This window comes from Sphaeramia orbicularis, chromosome 18 (genome assembly GCF_902148855.1).
Source record: "Sphaeramia orbicularis chromosome 18, fSphaOr1.1, whole genome shotgun sequence".
Classification (NCBI taxonomy): Eukaryota; Metazoa; Chordata; class Actinopteri; order Kurtiformes; family Apogonidae; genus Sphaeramia; species Sphaeramia orbicularis.
Genome location: NC_043974.1, coordinates 21,829,587 through 21,850,957, shown reverse-complemented (window position 1 = coordinate 21,850,957; position 21,371 = coordinate 21,829,587). Strand labels below are relative to the sequence as shown.

Sequence of the window (21,371 nt, the reverse complement as noted above, 5' to 3'; positions counted from 1 at the left end):
GGCTGGCCACAATAAAAGGCCACTCTAAAATGTGCACTTTTACTGTATTGGGTGGTCCAGGGGGGTCAGAAAACCAGTCAGTATTTGGTGTGACCACCATTTTCCTCGCACAGTCAAAACTTGTGACATCTGTGGTATTGTGCTGTGTGATAAAAGTGCACATTTTGGAGTAGCCTTTTACTGTGGCCACCCTAAGGCACACCTGTGCAAAAATCATGCCGTCTAATCAGCATCTTGATATGCCACACCTGTGAGGTGGATGGATTATCTCAGCAAAGAAGAAGTGTTCACTAACACAAATTTAGACAGATTTGTGAGAAATATTTGAGAGAAATAAACCTTGTGTGTACACAGAAAAAGTTTTAGATCTTTGAGTTCAGCTCATGAAAAATGGGAGCAAAAACAAAGTGGTGCATTTATATTTTTGGTCAGTGTAATTTGTACATCTAAATATCACATGAGAATGGACAGTTTTTAGTCAAATTACTAAAATTAAATGACCACACAACCTCTTTTTAGTTTTCCACAGTGAATCTCCCCCCCCCCCCCCCCCCCCCCCCCCGTATTTAACTGTTTATTTAAATGGCTACAGCGAATATTAAAGATTTTACAAAAAATTAAATAACTTTTGCTGAATACCAGTAACAAATATAGGGGCTTTAACAGATATGAGGAAATCCTTGATTCTGATTGGCTACTCCTGCTCTGAGCACATGTGACTGATCATGTGACTTTACAAGCATTCCAAGCAAAGGCTGTGAGCAGGGGTAAGACATGTTGTTTCTCATATCTGATTTTTTTCAGCAAAGAACTCCTAATTTAGCTATTTAAAGTGTTCTTTTCATTATTACTGGCTGGTGCAGTTAAAAATAAAACTGAGATGGCATTTGTCATAACGTGAAACAAAAGGGAAACCTACTGCTTTCACTTTCAAAGTCATTCACTGGACATCAACATCTTTTACAGGTACGTCTCTACAGATATCAGGACATAATAACTTATAATAACATAAGTTTTAGACTCAGGAGCCATAAGCTACACGTCTGCATGTGTGTGGTATTCCCTGTTGACGTTTACATAACTCCACAGAGGCAGAGGAGAGGAGGGAAGGCTGCACTTCACTGATATGACTGTTACACCACCATTCGTGCTGTTATTGTAATCACCAATGCTCACTTTATTTTCCCTCCGCTGTGTGACCTTGCTACTTCCTTCTTCCCTCTTTCCCTGCCACTCCTGTCTCACGCTCTTTGAGTGCGTCCCACTTTGGATTTTATCCCAGTAGTGCCTCAGTTTTCCTTGCCAAAAAACTGCAGTTCTGACATTTTCACCTGCAAAGAAGGAGTAAGATTGTAAAGGAAGCACATGAAACTCCCGTTTGTGCAAAAATAATGATCTATAAATTAACAGAAATAAACTGGACTTGATTGCAATTAACCCTTTCATGCATAGCAGTGATGGGACTTTTGGCTCTTTGAAGGGAGCCGTTCAATCAGGAGCCGTTCACTGAAAAGAGCCGTTCAAAAGATTGGCTCTGTTATGTTTTTTGCATTATTTTGCAACACCAATGTTTCAATGACTAAATAGGCTACATGTGATGATTGACATTACATTTTAAAGGCGTTTAATTGGTGCGGCAGTAAATATTATCTTACCGTAAAAAAGAATAGTTAGTTAAAATGTGTGGGCTAAATCCATGACATGAGAGGTGACATTAGGCAAATGCTGGAATTGGACCAAAAACATCACGGTACATTATGTGGACTAGTCTGTAGCCTAAAAATGAAGAAGAAAATAAAACATTTTCTTATGAAATAACATTTTATTCTCCTCAAAACAATAACAATAAATGTGTCTAAACATACGGAAAAAATTGCACAAAACACAACAGTGATTAATCACTGTTTGTTTTTGGTTTTTTTCCCTTTTTTTCTTCTCTTTTTTTTCTCTTCTTTTTTTATTTTTCTCTTCTTTTTTCCTTTTTTCTTTCTTTTTTTTTCTCTTTTTTTTTTTCTTTTTCTTTTATTTTCTAATTGGGCTCAGCTGGCTGACAGGCAGCTGTCTGTACTGATAAGGCAGCAGCCGACACCAACTGTACTCCCAGTCATCATTGCCCATTTTTCTAACACCTTTGCTTGTGTATCCTCTTTTATTTGGACATTTTACCAGGGAGTATCTCACGCTACTTTTTTTTTTTTTTTCCCTACTTGTCTTGTCCAGCGTTCTAACAGTAGAATGGTAGTCTGGTTCCTTTTGGTGCTGAACAAATTTGCTTTGCCAAGGGTAACTTCATAAAGTATATGAAGCGCCCTTTGATATTCTACTGTGTTTATTATGAGTTTTGTTGAACCACATTACGATTAATCACTGTTATTAATCAAAAAAAAAAAAAAAAGAAGAACGGCTCTTTACAAAGACTTGGTTCCCATCTTTCATTTCAAAGAACCGTTCCAAAGATTCAATTCGTTCATGAACGTCACATCACTAATGTATAGTGGTCACACAGCAAAAATTGGAGAGTTGAATCAACTCCCACAGAGTTGATGTTAACTCTTTTTCAGAATTTATATAGGTCCTCACTTTACAGAGTTAAATTAACATTTTCATTGGAGTTAATTATTTAACACTATGCCAGAGTTGCCTTTTTAACTCAGAAACCTGAGTTAACTTAACACTGACTGATTTAACTACCAACACTCACAAGAGTTCAAAAATGGTAAATGGACTGAACTTATATAGTGCATTTTCTACACTTTCATGGTGCCCAAAGTGCTTTATCCTTTCTCTCTCGCACACACACACACACACACACACACACACTCCAGCAGGCGACTTCGACATGTGGATAGTCGGAGTAAGGATTCGAACCACCGACCCTTTGGTCATTGGACCAACTGAGCCACAGCCGCCCTTCATGAGCTCACTGACCTGGGTTAAATTAACCCATATGGATTTATTATTTACACTGTCAGAGTTTCTCCTTTAACTCAAACAGAGTTAAATTAACACCATGAAAGTAACAAAAACAACACTCATTTTTCTTAATTTTCACTCTGAAAGTAGTGTTAATTTTAATCATAAAAAAGTGAATCCATTAAAAATGACTTAAAATTCAATGTGAACAGGATGATTCAAAGAAAGCTGATGCATTTTTTTTAGAAAATTAATTTTTCCTCTTTTTTCTCTCTGACAGTGACAGTCTGATAGAAATTGTACAAGTTCACCTGGTTTGAAATGCAGGGGCCAGGCAGTTAACACTGGAGAGACGCAAAATAACATTTCACCTGAGTTAATTTCCACAGGCTTGACTAACTCTTTTCATTAACCCCAACTCTGAGTGACATTTAACTCACAGTGAGTTAAAACTACATTTTGAGAGTGAAAATTGACTCTCAAATGTTTAACCCTGAAATTTCAACTCTCCAGTTTTTGCTGTGCACTACAGTGGACAGCTGTTCTACACTTGTTCTCATATATTCATGGATTTTGTTGTTTTAGTTTCGTATCAGCCGACACAGTGGACACTTATGCACCATCCCATACACTGCCATTTATACCATTACTGTAACTTTGCTGTTCTTGATAAACCTGATCTGCAGCAACATGTTTAAGTGTAAATAAAGTGCGTGTTATTGTTATAAGTCTGTAATTAACAGTTTTTTAAACAAAAGTTGTTGGTTTTTTGTCAGATTATCTTCATGAAGTGAGTAATGACTGGTATTAGCATGTTAAAATGTGAGAAAACTTCAAATTAGTAGAATTAAAAATGTCTGGTAAAGGTTCATACTGTCTTCCACATATAATTATTGTAGATAATTCATTTATCAGACAAACTTGTAAAGCAGGTAAACAAACCACTATCCCTGTCTGATAAATGAATTACCTACAATAAGCATTAAAAATGTTTTTATTTCATAGTTTTCACACAAAATGTCAATAAATACATGTTTCTTTGCTTCAAAATTAAATGTATGGTGTCCAGCTGAGTGGACATTTTTGCAGCTCCATGAAAAATAGGTTCATAAGAAAATTTTCTTTAGGCATGTTTTTTTCATGCCTGAAGAGGAATAAAAACACTCAGGAAAAAAATCTTGATTAAGGGTCTCATAATTCATGCATGAAAGGGTTAATATTCAATGCTTTGAGCTGCAAAAAAAATGTATAACAAGGAAATGGGGGAAGATGAACGTGCCATCAAAGGATCAATGAAAAACTACGATTGAGGACATATTTCTAATGGAAAAACTAACACACAGATTGAGACTACAAGAACCACAAATGAACAAAAAGTGGAAAAAATGGACATTATCTAAGCAAAATAATTGGTAAGACTGTGCTACCCAGACATGTTCATGTTGTTGTGTTTTCATTTTGTTGTTGTTCTTTTAAAATTAATAAAATATAAGTTACAAAAAAAAAAAAGAAATTCCAAAAAAAAAAAAAATTCAATGTTTTAATTCTAAATAATAATAATAATAATATGTTTATTTATTTCGAACATGCAAAGAAACAAAATGAAACAAAACAAAGCAAATTAAGACAAAACAAAATAACATTTAAACGAACAGAATCTATCTTCAAATACGTGCAAGTCTGAATTTTACATGGTCGAAAAGGAGTAGGAAGAAGTATAAACTTATTTAATCCTACCCCTCAAGTGCCTTTTACACCTTTAACACTAACTTAATACAACAATCAAACAATACATTTTTCCTTATTTTAAAATTCAGCCACTACAAATGTATTGCGCTTACAATCCTGACCAAACACAGTCTTCGTATTGACCTCCCCTCTATATTACCTCACTTAGACCTGTGTGTCACATACGATCCACAAATTGGACTTTGATCTGGTTGGAACAGCCTGTTTGTCAGAAAACACAAGTCTCATTTACTACCCTGCCTCACTCAGGACACAGGGACTGAGCTAAACCTCTGGATTTTCATTCAACCAGACTGAGGTGAGACATTTAATTCACTTTTAACACAATGATTTAACTACAGACATAAAACAACTACCTTATACTAATGCTAATGCTAATCTGATGATGGAAAAGCTATTGAACAATTCAGCTCAAGACATTAATCAATTGGATCAGTGTTTCTCAAACTGTGGCACGAGCCCCCTAGGAGGGACGCGAAGGCTTGGCGGGGGTGGGGTTCTTCAGGTTAGAACATGTAGCAGGTGGAAGTAATGTTTTAGCGTAGGCACACCCTGGACGTACAACTGTCACAAGGCTACACTGTAACAAATTTTACCGTTAAATAACAGTAAAACACTGGCAGCTAGAGTTGCCAGCATGCTACTGTTATTCTATAGTATCTCTACTGTAATCTACAACTACAGTTTCTTACTGTAAAAAGTATTACAGTACTGGGCTGTACATAATGTACCTTTTACAGTAAAATACTGTTAGCCACAGTGGCTGCATTTTACAGTAACTACCATATTCCAACAAACAATATATTACAGTAAAATGTATTTAATGTAATATTTACGATATAACACAGCGAAAAGCTAGGATTTTAACATTTCAAGTTACATTTTAAAATATAAAATCCTGAACATTGCTAGAAAAAGCTCAAACAAGAGATAACATTATTATATATAACCATGTAAATTGACACGCTGTTTAGTTTAACAGTGTCCACTTCGCAGCTAGCAAGTATGCTTCAACTTAAATTAGCTGCATGTTTGCTACATACGGTTAGCACCCCGAAATATGAAGCAGTATTTTCACGTGTTATACTGAGCAAGTTGCGTCCGGTGTGAACGCACTTCATGGAAGCAATTTACTGTTTAATGAATCCAAAATGCCACAGTTACGTTGATAAAATCACAATTACCTGATAAATGAACAACTGGAGCAGGATGGAGTTCTGCAGTGTTGGTAGAAGCATCAGGTGACCTCTGCTCCGGTGCTGTATGGGGTTAAGTCCAGGTGAAAATAGTCATCCTCTGTTATTTTCTCTTTTTATTTTATCCTTCTGCTTCAAAAAAGAACCACTTACCTTTGATGCAGCCAGTCTATAGTTAACATTCGTTGGGTTGAATCTTCTCTAAATGAGCTGGTGGGACTTGATGCCAGATGACTTTGTTCAGAGCAGTTCTGGGCGGACAGCAGTGGAGGAACTGAAGAAAATACTGTATATTACTGTCAAATTTTGCAGTAGCTTACGGTTTTAAATTTGCACCTTAAAGACCTCATTATTTACAGCATTATACTGTATTTACAAATAACAGCATGATACTGTACAAAATTTGCTGTTTTTTTACAGTAATTTGTTGCAGTGTAGATAAAGAGTTTAGGTTTGGAGAATGGACAAGGATTGGATTGGAAAAAAAAAAGTGATATGTTTATGTTTTTGCACAGTTTGTACAGTTTGCACATTAAAGGTGCGGGAGACTTTCGTGACCAATTTTTCATCAAATCTGTCAAACCTCGGTCATAGCCTAAGTATCACGAATCTGTAAGTCTTTCTGTGATTACTCACCTGAATCTCTTGCATTACGGTGAACAATTTTGAAGTGCCATCCACCATAAACAAACCGTATGTTTACAAACAGAGCTGGGAGGTAACTTGGGCATGTTCGGAATTTTGTTGTGACGTGCATTGTAGGAAACGCCGGTTCATGCTGCTGTCTGGCACCGGCAGCTGCTACAAATAACATGGAAATGGCAGGAGCTCCCTTCCCCTCTATGCATATTCCTCCAGCCGTTTCCGCATTTCAGCCGTTTCCGTGTCTTGTTTGTTTCATCCATACAATATCATATGGTTCGTGCCGCTGCCTGACAGCGGCAATGCGAGCCTTTGCTTCCAACAATGCACATCGCGACAAAATTTTGAAGATGCCTGAGTTACCTCCCAGCTCTGTTTGTAAACACGTGGTTTGTTTACGGTGGATGGCACTAAGAAATTGTTTACTGTAATGCAAGAGATTCAGGTGAGTAATCACAAAAAGACTTACAGATTCGTGATACTGAGGATATGACTGAGGTTTTACAGATTTGATGAAAAATTGGTCACGAAAGTCTCCCGCAGCTTTAACGTTCAGAGATTTACAACGGAAACAAGCTCATTGCAGCCACTGATATTGTTCAAATGTTTATCTATGTTACCAAAATTTGTTTGTTGTTCTAAAAAAAAGTAACTTTATTATCATAGTTGTAAGATAATTGCATAATTGGAAAAATAAATGGAAAAATATTGTCTCGGGAGCAGTCTGGTTAAGTTTATTTGTGTTGTTCAAGCAAAAATTTAAGTTATTCTTACTTTGAATAACAAATTATTCAAGGAAAAGCAGTTTCTGTCAAAAGTTATAGTTTCACCACTGCTACAATAATCACTTTTCCATTGGACATCTGCACAAAACTTCACCAATATTTACTAAATGTTGGAAAAACAAAAGTGCGTAATGTCGGTTTTTCCTTTAAATCACAAATGCAATTATTTATTATCGCAAGATGACACGAGAAGTCATTCCATAAACACGGCGACGAATGTAAATATGGTGTTGATTTACAGATATATTCATTATTATTATATATTACCCCTCTATCTCATACTAAATTACAAAATGATTGGGTTTCCTGGTGTGTCCACACATACCGTGACATGTTTCTTCTTCTTCTTCGCTTGTTGTAACATACGTCAACATCCAGTTTTTTAATTCACCTGATTCTAATTGCGAAAAAAGGTCTTTCCATTGCATTTTTGCGTGATATATTATTTGTGTTACGTCCAAAAACCACCTCTTGCCAGCGCAAAAACTTTTAATCGAAAAATGAGACTTTTGGCAAAATTGTCGTTTTTCCATTAGGTAAATTTTTATGCGCAAGTTATATTTGCGCAATTTGAGGGTCAATGGAAAAGCGACTAATGTTAGGGGGGGTTGTTCACCTAAGGGGGGCTCGAGAGAAAAAGACTGAGAACCACTGAATTAGACAGATGTTAGCACTAACTGTACAGCACTGACACTGACCAGCAAAGGACAGAAATCTATAGAAAAAGTACTCTGCTAATTACATATGTAGTCAGCTACAGAATGCATCGACATATCAAACTCATATACTTAAAACTTTTACTTCATTCACTCTGCATTGTCACCATAACACAGTCTACATCACAGTGACCATGAGTTTAAATGTCTGTCCTCATGTGTGAAGCAATATCACTTTAACAACCTAGAGCTGATAAGCTTATCATAGGTGAATAGCAGTAAAAAGCTTTTGTTGCAGGGTTGTTGTTTTTTTTGCCATGTGTCACTTATAAAAAAAAAAAAAAAAAAAAAAGATAGAAAAGTGTAGGTGGTCTCTTTTGTAGGACTTGTTAGGACAAGTCTTAGAATCCAGGGGAGAAGCTGGAGAAAGTTCACAACCGTTCACCTAAATCATCAAAAATATTCACCCTCTTGGATGTTTTGTCCTCTCACTGCTTTAAATCTTTAAATAGAATCATTAGGATTTAGGTTTTTTGACAAGAATTTACAAAAAACTGCTTAATGTCAAAGTGAAAACCAATCTTTCAAGTATCTCAGTGAATTAGAAATATATGAAAAATAAGTTATGGCATAAACATTTACCTCATACATAGTACAGGCTGTTCATTATCTCATTATTCATCATGGGTGTATTAAAACAAAGTCAGGTAAAGTGCTTTTTCTTCAAGGTCGGTTATGATTTGTGGTCGCAACAGAAAAAAGTGGTTATATTTATATAAATTTATCTGGACGAACATGTGTTGTATATTGTGCTTTTGATGTCAATTAGCATACAGATTACATTTCTGGTTTATTAGTGTATTCTATTTATATTATTTATTGCTTTTGTCTCTTCACACTTACTTTCCTTATTTGCTAGTGTTTTTTTAAGACTGTTTTTATATGCAACTGAGCTATTGTGACCAAGTAATTTCCCTTGTGGATCAGTACAGTTTGTCTAAGTCTATCTAACTATTGCTCATCTTCTTCCAGGACATGTCGAAGACCGTTTCACTATTCCTGACAGCGCTGTGCTTCCTGTTGCTCAGTTCCACTTTTTGCAACAGCAGTAAGATTCTGGTAGTGCCAGTCGATGGCAGCCACTGGATAAACATGGAGCTGATCCTCCGAGAACTGCATTCCAGAGGCCACGACATCACAGTTCTGCGCTCTGCCGAAAGCTGGTACATTCCGAGTAACTCCTCAATTTTTACTACTATTAACGTACGCATGCTGGAGGATGAGTCCGACAAAGACTTTTACAATAAAATGCTACTAAATGTTATTGAGTGTCGCAAGTTGCCAACTTTTGTGCGTTCCTTCTGCCAGCAACGCTTGATCACATCTATGTTGATTAAAGGCCATGACATCCTGGCCAGAGCAGCTGCAACAATGTTCGATGACCCCGTTTTTATGCAGATGATGCAAGATGCCAAGTTTGACTTAATGTTGACGGACCCTGGTCTGCCTATAGGCATCCTTCTGGGGAGTTACCTCAAGTTGCCTATGGTTTTCAACGTGCGCTGGATCAACAGTGGGGAGTGCCATTTGACTATGGCTCCTTCTCCTGCCTCCTATGTCCCTGTGTCCGGAAGTGAACTTCACGATCAGATGGATTTTCTGGAAAGGATAAAAAATGTGCTACATTATATTTACAGTTTTGTTGAGCAGCGCTTCTATATTAACCCTCCCTACTCGGATCTGCTCCAGCGCCACTTCCCTCCTGGAACCACTCTTCAGTCTCTGCAGTATGAGGCTGATATCTGGTTAGTGAGGGCTGATTTTGTCTTTGAGTTTCCTCGTCCAACCATGCCCAACGTAGCCTACATCGGTGGGTTCCAGTCTAAACCTTCCAGCCCACTCACTGCTGAGCTGGAGGCCTTCATGCAGAGCTCTGGAGAACATGGGGTGGTGGTCATGTCTCTGGGGACCCTGGTGTCAGCCTTGCCTCGCGAGGTGACAGAAGCCATCGCTGCTGGTTTTGCTGAGCTCCCTCAGAAGGTGATCTGGAAGTTTATAGGTGAAAAGCCACGATCTCTGGGGAACAACACCTTATTAGTGAAGTGGCTGCCACAAAATGACATCCTGGGACACCCCAAGACTCGTGCCTTCGTGGCCCACGGAGGCACCAATGGGATGTATGAGGCCATCTACCACGGGGTTCCTGTTCTGGGCCTGCCCCTCCTCTTTGACCAGTTTGACAACTTACTGCGCCTCAAAGTGCGGGGAGCAGCTCGGGTATTGGAGGCCGGGTCACTCACTAAAGAAAATTTCATAGAGGCTCTAAAGGACATCCTGGAAACACCATCATACCAAGAAAATATAAAGCGCCTCTCCAGACTGCACCGTGACCGCCCCATGTCTGCGATGGACACAGCCATCTTTTGGATCGAGTACGTCATCAGACACAAAGGAGCAGCCCATCTACGCTCTGTAGGATTTAGCCTGCCATGGTACTCCTACTTCAGCCTGGATGTAGCTGCTTTTTTCATGGCCCTCATTTGGGTCTTTGTCTGGGTTTCAAGATTTGCTTGTAGAAATATTTGCTGCAGAAAATCAAGAAGAAAAACAAAAGCAGAGTAAACATTTTTACAAATAGTCCCTTTTGAGAACACTTTAACCCATAAAGACCCAGCGCAACATTTATGGCAGTTCCCAAATGATTTCTTACTCTCTTTTTCAACTTTCTTAAGTCACTTATCACCATCTATTATAATATTATCCTCTGTAATTTACATTTTTTCAGTGAAACTCTATTTTCCTATGTTTAATTTATTGGTCATGTAGATGTTCATAAAAGCTCAAATTAAAATTGATGGTTATTATATCAGAAACAGAGAAAACTGAAGCAAAAGTGACTTTTTTCAGCAAATATATCAATAACTGAACACAAATTAAGAATCTACATCAACTGTCATTTGTCAAACTCCATGGGTTTTACTGGTGAATTAATGTTGTAGAAGATCACGGTGTCTCCACGTTCACTCCGAACATCCAAATGGGTCATATCTGATGACCATGAAAAGATGACAAACTGTATTTAACCCCAGTTATTTACATGAATTAATAGGATTAGTGGCTCAACAGGTATTAAACATTTCAGATCATTAGACGATTTTGTTTGATGGTGGATGTCTGGATCTTTATGGGTTAATCAGTAGTTAGTCTTGTTCACATTATAACCTGTATCAGAAAATAAAGCTCTTAATCAGTGTGTTTCTAAAAATTTGCTTGTTCGTTGTTATTATTTTTTTAAAGTTTGCTCTTTTCAAACCTACTTATGAATGTCACAGTTGTACTTTGAAACCATAGCGTTGCAAACTACTTTCTTCACAGTATAAGGAGCTGAATTACAGGTAATGGAGTAATGTATACAAAACTACAAAAACAATGTTTAAACTACTTTGGATGAATATGATTTGAATTAAAATATAACACTAAAGCAACACATACCAGCAAGAAATATCATTTAACTGAGCTTTTTAGCAAATTTCAAGTAGATTATTCTATGCTGATTCCACCTCATGCACCATGAAAATGTTATTGCTGAATGAGCTGAAAACAGACTTCGCTCCTTTGCACGTGCATAAAAGTAAAATGAGTGGTGGATGTCTGATGGTTAAAATAGAAGAAAAAGGAGGTCAGTAGAGAAACAATGGTAAAACACATGCACACACACACACACAAAAAAAAAACACTCTTCTTTCATGGTCCAAAATTTGTCTGTGGTTGCAACAACTAACTAAGCAAAATGCCAAAAGTTGTGAATTAGCATATTTGGGTGCGTCTATGAAACTAGTCCCTAAAAACAAAACATGGGAGTAAAAATTCAAATCAGATGTAGACTAATGTTATGAAGCAAGTTTGGAAGCACTTTACGTCTGTTTTAAAAATAAATATTTACTGAGATAAATACAAAAATCCGTATGTAACACGGTCAAAAGAACACGAGAATTACGTGCTACTATTGTTTTTTTAATATCTCTTTATTCTCTCACAGGTACATTTTGGGAATTGAACTAATTATGCAAGGCAGAGTGTTTCACAAAAATATCTGCTGTTGCAAAATCATTTGCGATTTATATGCATTTAACTGGGCAGGTTCTGCATGTAACCCAAGTGGACACGATGGGTTACACACAAAACCTGGAATGAGACTGAGATTTATGAAAAACCTGCATGTCTGGGTTAGAAAAACCACTAGGATCATTAAATTTAACACAGTGTCTTTCATTATAGCAGTATATAAGACCATTTACAGCCATGCACTGACACCTAGGTGGCTTTTCATGTCCTAATTTTGGTCCTATTTTTGGCCCCAATATTTTATTAAAAATTCATTAATTTTGGGATGGCTTAGAGCAAGAGTATAATTTTTTTGGCATTTATCTGAGGTCATCATTAGGTACATCCTGGGGGGAAATATGTCTAAATTTCTCTTTTATTATTAGATCTAAAAAGCTGGAAAAGTGCCAAATACCAAAATGTGCCCAGTTTAATAGACACACCTAATTATGTTTAATTAGATGCATTTCACTATTCCCTGTCAGTTTCCACAGCAGTAGCTCTGTTTTTCACTGCAGTGATATAATTGTTTAATGTTTCAGTCTCAGTGTCATCTTGATTCAGAATTATTTCCTAAAATGCCATGATACTTCTTCTTCTGTTTGGATGCAGCCTTTTTTTTTTTTTTTTTTTTTTTTTTTTTCACAGCCCTCTTTGGGGACTTTCTCTGGGCTTCAAGACATGCTTTTAGGACTATTTGCTGAAGAAAATAGAAAAGTTGAAACCAGAGTAAAGATTACTGCAAAAATTTCCACAGCTGTAGTTGTATTTTACATTTCAGCCTCCATGTAATATAATGATTATTTCAAATATGTACCTTTAAGTAGATTGTAGCTGCAAAAGCATGTCAGTTCAGGGTGCACTTCTTTTTTTTTTTTTTTTTTTTTTTTTTTTTTTTTTTGCTGGTGCTAAATTTGGAAGTCAAGCAGAAAACCTTATCACCAAGAAGAAAAAACTGCTGTTAAAAATATTACAGACAGGACCGAAATATCTGAGTGGATTACGTCTTACTGGGGCCCTTACTGACCTTTTTGGAATTTTATCTCGACTTGAAAAATTTTGGAGGAAAATTTTTGTTTATGGAAGTGATTAAGTGGAAAGATAAGAGCAAAAGGTTACGTGACACAGACAATCGGTTGCATTGTGGGCTGTAATAACCCACAGAGGGCCCCAGATGTAGCGCTGGTTTCAAGTAGGCGAGTGAGAGCTTTGTTTTACAACGTCCTGCCTGTTTTTCATGAAAGTTTGAGGGAAGGAATAGCAGAATGGATGACATTTGTGCAATCTCCTGTTTGCATTTCCAATAAAAACCAGTAGAATCATCTCATATGCAACAGCAGCGTACTTGTAGACGCTTCTTTTTACTGCAGCCAACTTGCGCTATAGGGTACAACTGATAAGCCCAGTGTGGTTTATATAAGAGCACAGAGAACATTATGCAGAGTGGAAGTAATGTCCTCAAGGAATCATGGTTTAAAGTACATTTTAAAGGGAGGGGGGAAGTGGAAAAGTTATTTGTGCATGTATCTAGGATTATTCAATCAATCACAGATCTGTAACTTTTTAAAGGAAACAAAGTGTGCGATTAGAGCCCACTCCCTTTGAAACTGTGTGGTAAAAATACTGCCTAACACCCATTGTCTCAACATACCCATTCTTCCCCAAAACAATTTCAATTGTGAATGATATTTTTTCTCCCATGGTGCCTGAGCGAAGTTCACTCTGGGTAAATTACACACAGTCAGCGTCTATAAACTGTTGTGTTGTACTGACTCACACTCAGTTTGAGGAAAAGATTTTCTGTTTGACTTCTTTGCAAACAACTTTGCTTGCTTTGACTGCAAGAAGAAATGTGCTTTGCTCTACAGTTTTGTTTTTCACCTCACTCCATCTGTGGTTTGAAATCTTGTTTTTTAATCACCTCTATCTTTTCAATCAGACATGCGCACACACACCTTTTTCACTTTGGAGGCCTCTGTACTGATTCGTGTTAGAACCCACAACCTTATCTTCACATGCAGCGTGTTTCATTTTAATCCTGCCTTAGCCTCAACTAAACTAATACAGTATGTCAACATCTGATCAAGTGTAAACCAACCGGGGTTTGACCCCAAATGGTTGTCCGATTCACATAACAAAAACACACATTTTAGAAGTTTGCAAGAACTTTTTTACTGAGAGTCAAACTGCATAATTTACTATGCAGACATGTAGTCAGATGTGTTAAAAAGAGTGTTTACAGCAGTAGTTTCCAACCGTTTTTGGCTCTTGACCCCATTTTAACATCACAAATTTCTTGCAATCCCAGCCATTCCAAACCAAGACTTTTTTTTTTTTTGCTAAAATTAATTTGTTTTTGATCATGTAATAGTTTGTTATACTATGCTGCAAATAAATGTTAATTTCAGATGACATTTAGTCTATATAATGTATATTATTATGGATGGAGGCAGAAAAGCCAGGTGTAGATTACTGCACAAAGGGAGAATTTTATTTTCCTTGGTCAGGATCAGTGGCGGCTGCTCGTCTTTCAGACAGGGGAAGCTCATTGTCGGCTTACATTTAAAAAAAAGTCACGTTATTTAAACATAAATTTGGCCCTCCGTTCCATTTTAAGAAAATTGTCAGTGACCCTTTCGTACCAAGTAAACAAAAAAACATTGAAATTATGTTAAATTGAAACAAGGAAGTACAATGAGTGTGTTTTATTTACAGTGCAAGAAATGAACAAGTAATTTCGTAGTGGTTTCTCTCTTGATTTCACAGCAGAATGTGCGACGGTATGAAACTGAACTGTGTCTGTGAAGGAGTAGATCTCAAAATAGCTGTCAATCAAATGCGATTCAGCCTTTCGACTGATCCCCCAATCAGCACGTGGAAGCCTGGCGTCCAGCCCGGCCGAGCTCCGCTCACAGCTCCATTCACCCCCAAAGACACCGGGCGTCTGGGGGCGGGACAACATCGTGGCATTTATCCAATTACCGTCCAGTTTTGAGGCAATGAAAAAAAACTGTTCCACTGAGCGTCTACGGGCAAATGCACTGAGCATAGATTGTATGAGAAAGGGAATGTATTAGACAGTGAACAACATCAAGTCCGTTGATTTGTGATAGAGCTGATTCTGAACGAACTCGTCTGTGAGATGAACGTGTTCTAACACATTTGTAGTCAATGAAATGTCAACACAACCGTACATATTTGACCATTTAATTTTCGTAATTTTAGGGGAAGCCGGGCTTCCCTTGCAGTCTATGAGAAATCGACTCTGGTTAGGATATGTACAGTCAGTCCAGCTTGGATTTACAAGGCTGACAATTAATACTGAACAAACAAGAACTCAAACTATGAATTATGAAAGAGCTGCAGCATCTGAAACCGACCGCAATGAACATTTGAAAGACAAACAGTACCACAGTGCTTCAGTTTCAGCTTCACAGTTTGTCATGTCTGTTACATATTGGGATTGTCTCTGTCAACTCACCACATATTTTTTTAGTAAGGTTTTTTTTTTTGTTTGTTTTTATCAATTACTATAAATTTCAGGCAACCCCATTTGAATTCCAGGTGACCCCATGTGGGGTCCTGACCCCAAAGTTGAAAAACACTGGTTTAGAGAGAGCATAACCGAGGAGTGTATATTGTCATTGGCGCATGACCAACAACTTACAGGGCATTAGTGGACACCCTACATCAGGTCCTCCCCCCGTCCACTTCAATCATCCTGCCCACTACTAGAGTGAGAGAGCGGGATCCAGAGAGAGGGAGTATGTTTTTGTTCTGGGTCAGAAAGGCGTTCTCCTGCCTCAGGATGTTGCCTTTAAAGCTGAAGAAGTGGGTTTCCTGTGGAGGAAACGATCATAGAATAGACAAGGCTTGGTCGAGACACCGTGTTCCCAACATTTGTCCAGTGCAGGTCATCTAGCTGCACAGTGGGCAGCACTGCCTCGTGTCTCTCTCACAGCACTGACATGTAAGTGGAGTTTGACATTACTAGTTTAATTCCTCATGCACCGGCTGATACTGAAGCACCTGAGTATACTCTTGGCCTCTACTCTGCAGGTTTGCTTCCTCTGATGGATCCTGGATGATTTGAAGATCAGTTGACTGACTGCGCAAAAGCTGAACTGGACACTACCCACTGGAGAATGCATTTAGAAATATAACATGGACAAAATGTTTTGTGCTTTTTGTTTTGCTTCTGAATGGGTCATTCTAATCAGTTCATCATCCTATGAGCCTTAATCAGTGTCTGAGCGCTGTCTCCAATGTCAGCTGTTTGACTGACAGAGACATGTCCAATGACAGCTGTAACCTCCCTCTGAACACAGACACTTTGGGGCTGACCTGTATCTATGGCGTCATCTTCTCTTTGGGTCTCCCCAGTAACCTGCTGTCCCTCTGGGGACTGTACCACCTGGGCCGCTCAGGCACTGGAGGCTGTCAGCTGGTTTACATCCTCAACCTGCTGCTGTCTGACCTCCTCCAGCTGCTCACTCTGCCTCTGTGGATCCTTTACCTTCAAGGTGGGCATCGCTGGCCCTACGGACAGTTAACCTGTGAGCTGGTCGGATATGTGTTTTATGTAAACGTCTACGCCAGCGTCATGTTCCTCTGCCTGATCGCACTGGACCGCTGCCTGGCCATTGTGTACCCGCTGAGCAGCCGCCGGGTGCGGACCGTCAGGGTGGCAGCAGTGATGGGCTCAGCCGTGTGGACTCTCACATTCCTGTTCTGTCTGTGCGGGCTGCTGCCGTCTGTGTTTGACTCCGACAGACTTCTGTGTCTGGAACAGTACCCCGTCAGCCCCAGATATGCTCACTTCAAGATCACCACAGTGGCCCTAGGCTTCCTGCTGCCATGTAGCATACTGGGGTGAGTTAAAACACAAGTGAACATCCTGTATCTTAGTTTACATTCAGAATTGTGTAATAGTGTCTCAACATTCTGTGGTCAAGTGACGCTGCCTGTCAATACACAACACAGGAAACACTTTTGCCCTACATCTAAGTGACATGTTAAAAAGGAAAAAAAGATACAATCGACACTTAACCCCTTTATCGGGAAAGTGGCTTTTTTTTTTTTTTTTTACTTTTATTTATTTAGTGCTAGACATGTATTGTGACAGGGGTAATGAAAAAAAAAACAAACAGACCAAAAAAAAAAGTAAAAAAGTTCATAAGACATGGACATTGGGCAAAACAAAGACAGGTGCAAACAGAGGGCTATTTACAGGTGTGTTTGTGTGCATGTGTGTGTATATGTGTGTGATTGGTTTTTTTTGTGCAAGTTGGGTATATTCAGGTGCAGACAGAAGAGGGAAGGAAAACAAAATTGACTATCTAGTAAGTACAGGGGTCAAAAGCGAGAGCTCAGTAAAGGGTTTTAAATAACGGCATTGACAGAAGCTTAACTATTTTTGGTCATTTACACATTAAAAGACAGTGACAGCAACAGTTCCAGTGAGGACAGTGAGGCAACAGTCTCAGGTCCAATGTGGTCTCCAGGGTCTGTAAGGTCCACCTCTGCATGAACAGTGAGTGGACCTGCTTTGTTAGGTACCATGAAGTAATGGTACTAATGTAAGGAATGATGTTCAAAGGGAGAATGTGGATGCGGACAGGGGTCTGGATCAGCACTTATATTGGTCTAGTGTTCTAAAGTACATGTTTCTGTCACCTTACATGTGTTTTTCCTGTTTTTTTTTTTATATATACTTCTTGGATTATTTTGTTTGGTTGGGTTTTTTTTGCCATTTATGGGTAAGGAATCAAATATGGTAACTTCATTGACCTTGATTTTCTACATGACAATAAAAAAAGTTTAAAAATGGCACAAAAGTAATTAGGGATGGGAATCGATAAGAATTTAATGATTCCGATTCCATTATTGATTTTGCTTATCGATCCGATTCCTTGTTAATTCTCATTGGGTGAGGGAATAAAAGAGTACGAACAGGTGTGTTTGCATGAACTGTCTTTTATATTTCCATCTCTGCACAGAAAATATAACATATACAGCATGCACAAATAATAATAACAGATGATGCCAGGCCCAATTCAGGGGTGGTGGTGGTGGTGGTGGGGGTACAGTGAAAGTGAAACTTAAGACACTTTACTAATACAATGTTTGTTGCCCGCACTGGAAACCGGGCCCAGATGACGGTCTGGTGTTCACTCTGCCGCTAGAATCACAAACTGCCGTTAAGTAGAGTATCAAATACATGACATTCCTGTAAATGAATCACATGCTGTGTGGACAAATGTTTACGCATATTGGAGGGATTCCACCCTTTTGAAGACATGGAAGCTTTACAAATGTTACAGGTGTCCCTGGTGTCGTCTCTTTGGACCGTTTCTGCCTCGACGCCATGTTGGCTACGCTCTGACCAAAGCAATGCAGCGTATGTGACGTCATCACGCATGCACAATGAAGGTGGAAATAAGCAGAATCGTTAAGCAGGCAGGCAAACGATTCCAAGGAATTGAACTACTGGGAACCAGTTCTCAAAAAGAACCGGTTCTCGATTCCCATCCCTAAAAGTAATAGTCTTGTTATGCCCTATAAAGGGTTAAAACTGCAGGTGCATAGAGCCGCATTATGTAATAAATTCCCATAATGTAATAAAAGTTCAAAATGTAATAAGAATGTCACGTCATCTTGTAATAAAGCCGCATTATGTAATAAGCTGACGCATTTTGTAATAAACTACCTCAATGCATTATGTAGTAAATTTTTTCACATTATGTAGTAAGTTATTACAATTTGAGGAATTTATTACAAAATGCACTTGACACATTTTTATTTTAAAAAAATGTAATAACATGGTTCATTATGTAATAACAATCCAAATGAATATAATTTCAGAGCAATTTAGAGGAAATTAGTCGCAGGAGCTACAGGTAATGTAATCAGAACTTTAACCACACAGTTTAACGATGAAAATAAAAATGTGTCAAGTGCATTTTGTAATAAATTTCTCAAATTGTAATAACTTACTGCAGAATGCGAAAAAATTTACTACATAATGCATTGAGGTAGTTTATTACAAAATGCGTCAGTTTATTACATAATGCAGCTTTATTACAAGATGACGTGACATTCTTATCACATTTGGAACTTTTTTTACATAATGGGAATTTATTACATTATGTGGCTCAACAAGGCGCGTTGATGTTATGTGCGGAATGAATGATTAATCGACATAAAAGTAAGAACAGTGAATGTAAAAGTCGTACACGCTTCCCATAGGAAACAAAAGTTTTCATCTGTATCTCTGCTTCCTCCCTCAGTTACACGTCCGCCCACATCGGGGTGACACTCAGACGATCTCCTTCGCTCTCTGACCATGAACGCCATAAAATTGTTGGCATCCTGGTTGTCATCACCATAAACTTCATTGCTGTGTTTGGGCCGTACCATCTGGTCGGTGGATACAGGTTTGTGTCTTTGCTTCTGACGGATAAGCCGTGCGGATTGGAGCGTTCCATTTTCCTGGTCTACCGTCTGTGCTACGGTCTGACCAGCCTCAACACTCTGCTGGATCCTCTCTTCTACATCTTCCTGTGCCCGGACGCCCGACTAGAGCTGCAGAGGTCACTGCCTTGTTTAGGAAGAGGCCACAACACCCACAAAACAATGACACTCAGCCCCAGAGCCCACCGTGTCACACAGAGGCAGAATGAAACAGGACATAATAATCTCCTAGCCATATAAACTGGATTTAACCACAGATAAAACCACTGCTGTTTTATATCAAAGCAATTGTGCCACCCAGAGGAAGTGCACGTGTCACTATTTTATGACTTAAATGAACTCTGAACCTCAAATTCCTCAAATTCAGTGTTATTTTAACCCAGAAAGACCCAGTGCACCTTTAGTGGCAGTTCCCAAATGAATTTTTTACTATTTCTACCTTTCTTAACTAATTTATCACCCCTTTTTTTTTTTTTTTTTTTTTTTTACAATATCCTCCTGAGACCCAGCAATGCATTTTTGTCGTCTGTATGGGACAAGGGTTTCACACCTTTAGAAAAAAAAAAAAAAAAAAAAAATGCCATAAAAAAAAAAAAAATTTAATTAAAATAAGAAAAATTGTATCTGGAAAAACTGTTGCATTATACTTTTCCAATCATGACAATTATTTAATGTAAAAAAAAAAAAAAAGTCATAACATGTTCTTTCTTGGGTCTCAGGAGGACATTATTCTCTGTATTTTGCATTTTTTTGGTGTAAATCATATATTTTTCTATATTTAATTCCCAGATCATGTAGATGTTCATGAAAACTCAGAGTGAATTCAAAGTTAAATATATCAAAACAGAGAAAAATGAAGAAAAAGTCACTTTTTCAGCAAAGATATTGCTAACTGAATGTAAAAACAAGTGTCTCCATCCACTGTCATTGATCCAACTCCATGGGTTTTAGTTGTGTGTTGGGGACAAGGGTTTCACACCTTTACTTAGAATAAAAAAAAACCTGTCCGCTGCAAAGGACATTCTATAAAAAAAAAAAAAAAAAAATTAAAATAATCAAAATTGTATCTGGAAAAACTGTTGCATTATACTTTTCCAATTACGACAATTATTTAATGTAAAAAAAAAAAAAAAAAAAAAGCCAAAACATGTTCTTTCTTGGGTCTCAGGAGGACATTATTCTCTGTATTTTGCATTTTTTTGGTGTAAATCATATATTTTTCTATATTTAATTCCCAGATCATGTAGATGTTCATGAAAACTCAGAGTGAATTCAAAGTTAAATATATCAAAACAGAGAAAAATGAAGAAAAAGTCACTTTTTCAGCAAAGATATTGCTAACTGAATGTAAAAACAAGTGTCTCCATCCACTGTCATTGATCCAACTCCATGGGTTTTAGTTTTGCGTTTCCACGGCAACTATGGAGCCTCTGAACATCCAAATGGGTCATATCTGATGACCATGAAACTGCATTTTACACCAATTATTTACATTGTATTATATTGACAGGATTAGCGGATCAACAGGTATTTAACAGTTTATATTTTTAGATGGTTTGTGTCACCGGTGGTTGTTTGGGTCTCCATGGGTTAAATTGGCTTCTAATAATTTTAGTCGGTCAATTTTATTGTTTATTTTATTATCAACCTTTATTTAACCCGGAAAAAAATCCCATTGAGATGAAAAAACCTCTTTTACAAGGGAGCCCCGGCCAAGATACAGCAGCAAATATAGAATACAGTTACAAGATTACACTGTTACAATACAAATAACTGCTACATTTGACAGTAAACAGTTACTAAGAAATTTTAAAAATTACAAGCAGATAAAGAAAAACAAGTCTGTGTTATGG

At 37.9% G+C, this 21,371-nt stretch overlaps 2 protein-coding genes across 5 annotated transcripts; both read left to right on the top strand.

The window, feature by feature from the left end:
• The first annotated feature begins 750 nt into the window (after positions 1-750).
• Positions 751-10,783, top strand: LOC115438232 (UDP-glucuronosyltransferase 2B31). Of its 3 annotated transcripts, none has more exons than XM_075353531.1 (2): positions 751-767; positions 8,974-10,783. In XM_075353531.1, the coding sequence occupies exon 2, from the start codon at positions 8,977-8,979 to the stop codon at positions 10,561-10,563; it is 1,587 nt and encodes a 528-aa protein (XP_075209646.1). In that variant the 5' UTR covers positions 751-767; positions 8,974-8,976; the 3' UTR covers positions 10,564-10,783. The 3 variants fall into 3 exon arrangements, with proteins under 3 accessions (XP_075209646.1, XP_075209645.1, XP_075209647.1); XM_075353530.1 differs by lacking the exon at positions 751-767 and adding an exon at positions 783-966; XM_075353532.1 differs by lacking the exon at positions 751-767 and adding an exon at positions 4,923-4,960.
• A 5,139-nt stretch (positions 10,784-15,922) lies between these two features.
• On the top strand, positions 15,923-20,088 carry LOC115439031 (G-protein coupled receptor 4). Of its 2 annotated transcripts, XM_030162929.1 has the most exons (3): positions 15,925-16,015; positions 16,105-16,917; positions 19,335-20,088. In XM_030162929.1, the coding sequence occupies exons 2-3, from the start codon at positions 16,277-16,279 to the stop codon at positions 19,756-19,758; spliced, it is 1,065 nt and encodes a 354-aa protein (XP_030018789.1). In that variant the 5' UTR covers positions 15,925-16,015; positions 16,105-16,276; the 3' UTR covers positions 19,759-20,088. The 2 variants fall into 2 exon arrangements, with proteins under 2 accessions (XP_030018788.1, XP_030018789.1); XM_030162928.1 differs by having other exon boundaries at positions 15,923-16,917.
• Positions 20,089-21,371: the final 1,283 nt, after the last annotated feature.

What these genes read in the sequence shown, in the direction of transcription:
- LOC115438232 (XM_075353531.1), top strand. Translation starts at nt 8,977, where the DNA reads ATGTCGAAGACCGTTTCACTATTCCTGACAGCGCTGTGCTTCCTGTTG.
- LOC115439031 (XM_030162928.1), top strand. Translation starts at nt 16,277, where the DNA reads ATGAGCCTTAATCAGTGTCTGAGCGCTGTCTCCAATGTCAGCTGTTTG. An exon ending in CTGCCATGTAGCATACTGGG is followed by an intron (nt 16,918 to 19,334) that starts GTGAGTTAAAAC and finishes TTCCTCCCTCAG; the next exon opens with TTACACGTCCGCCCACATCG.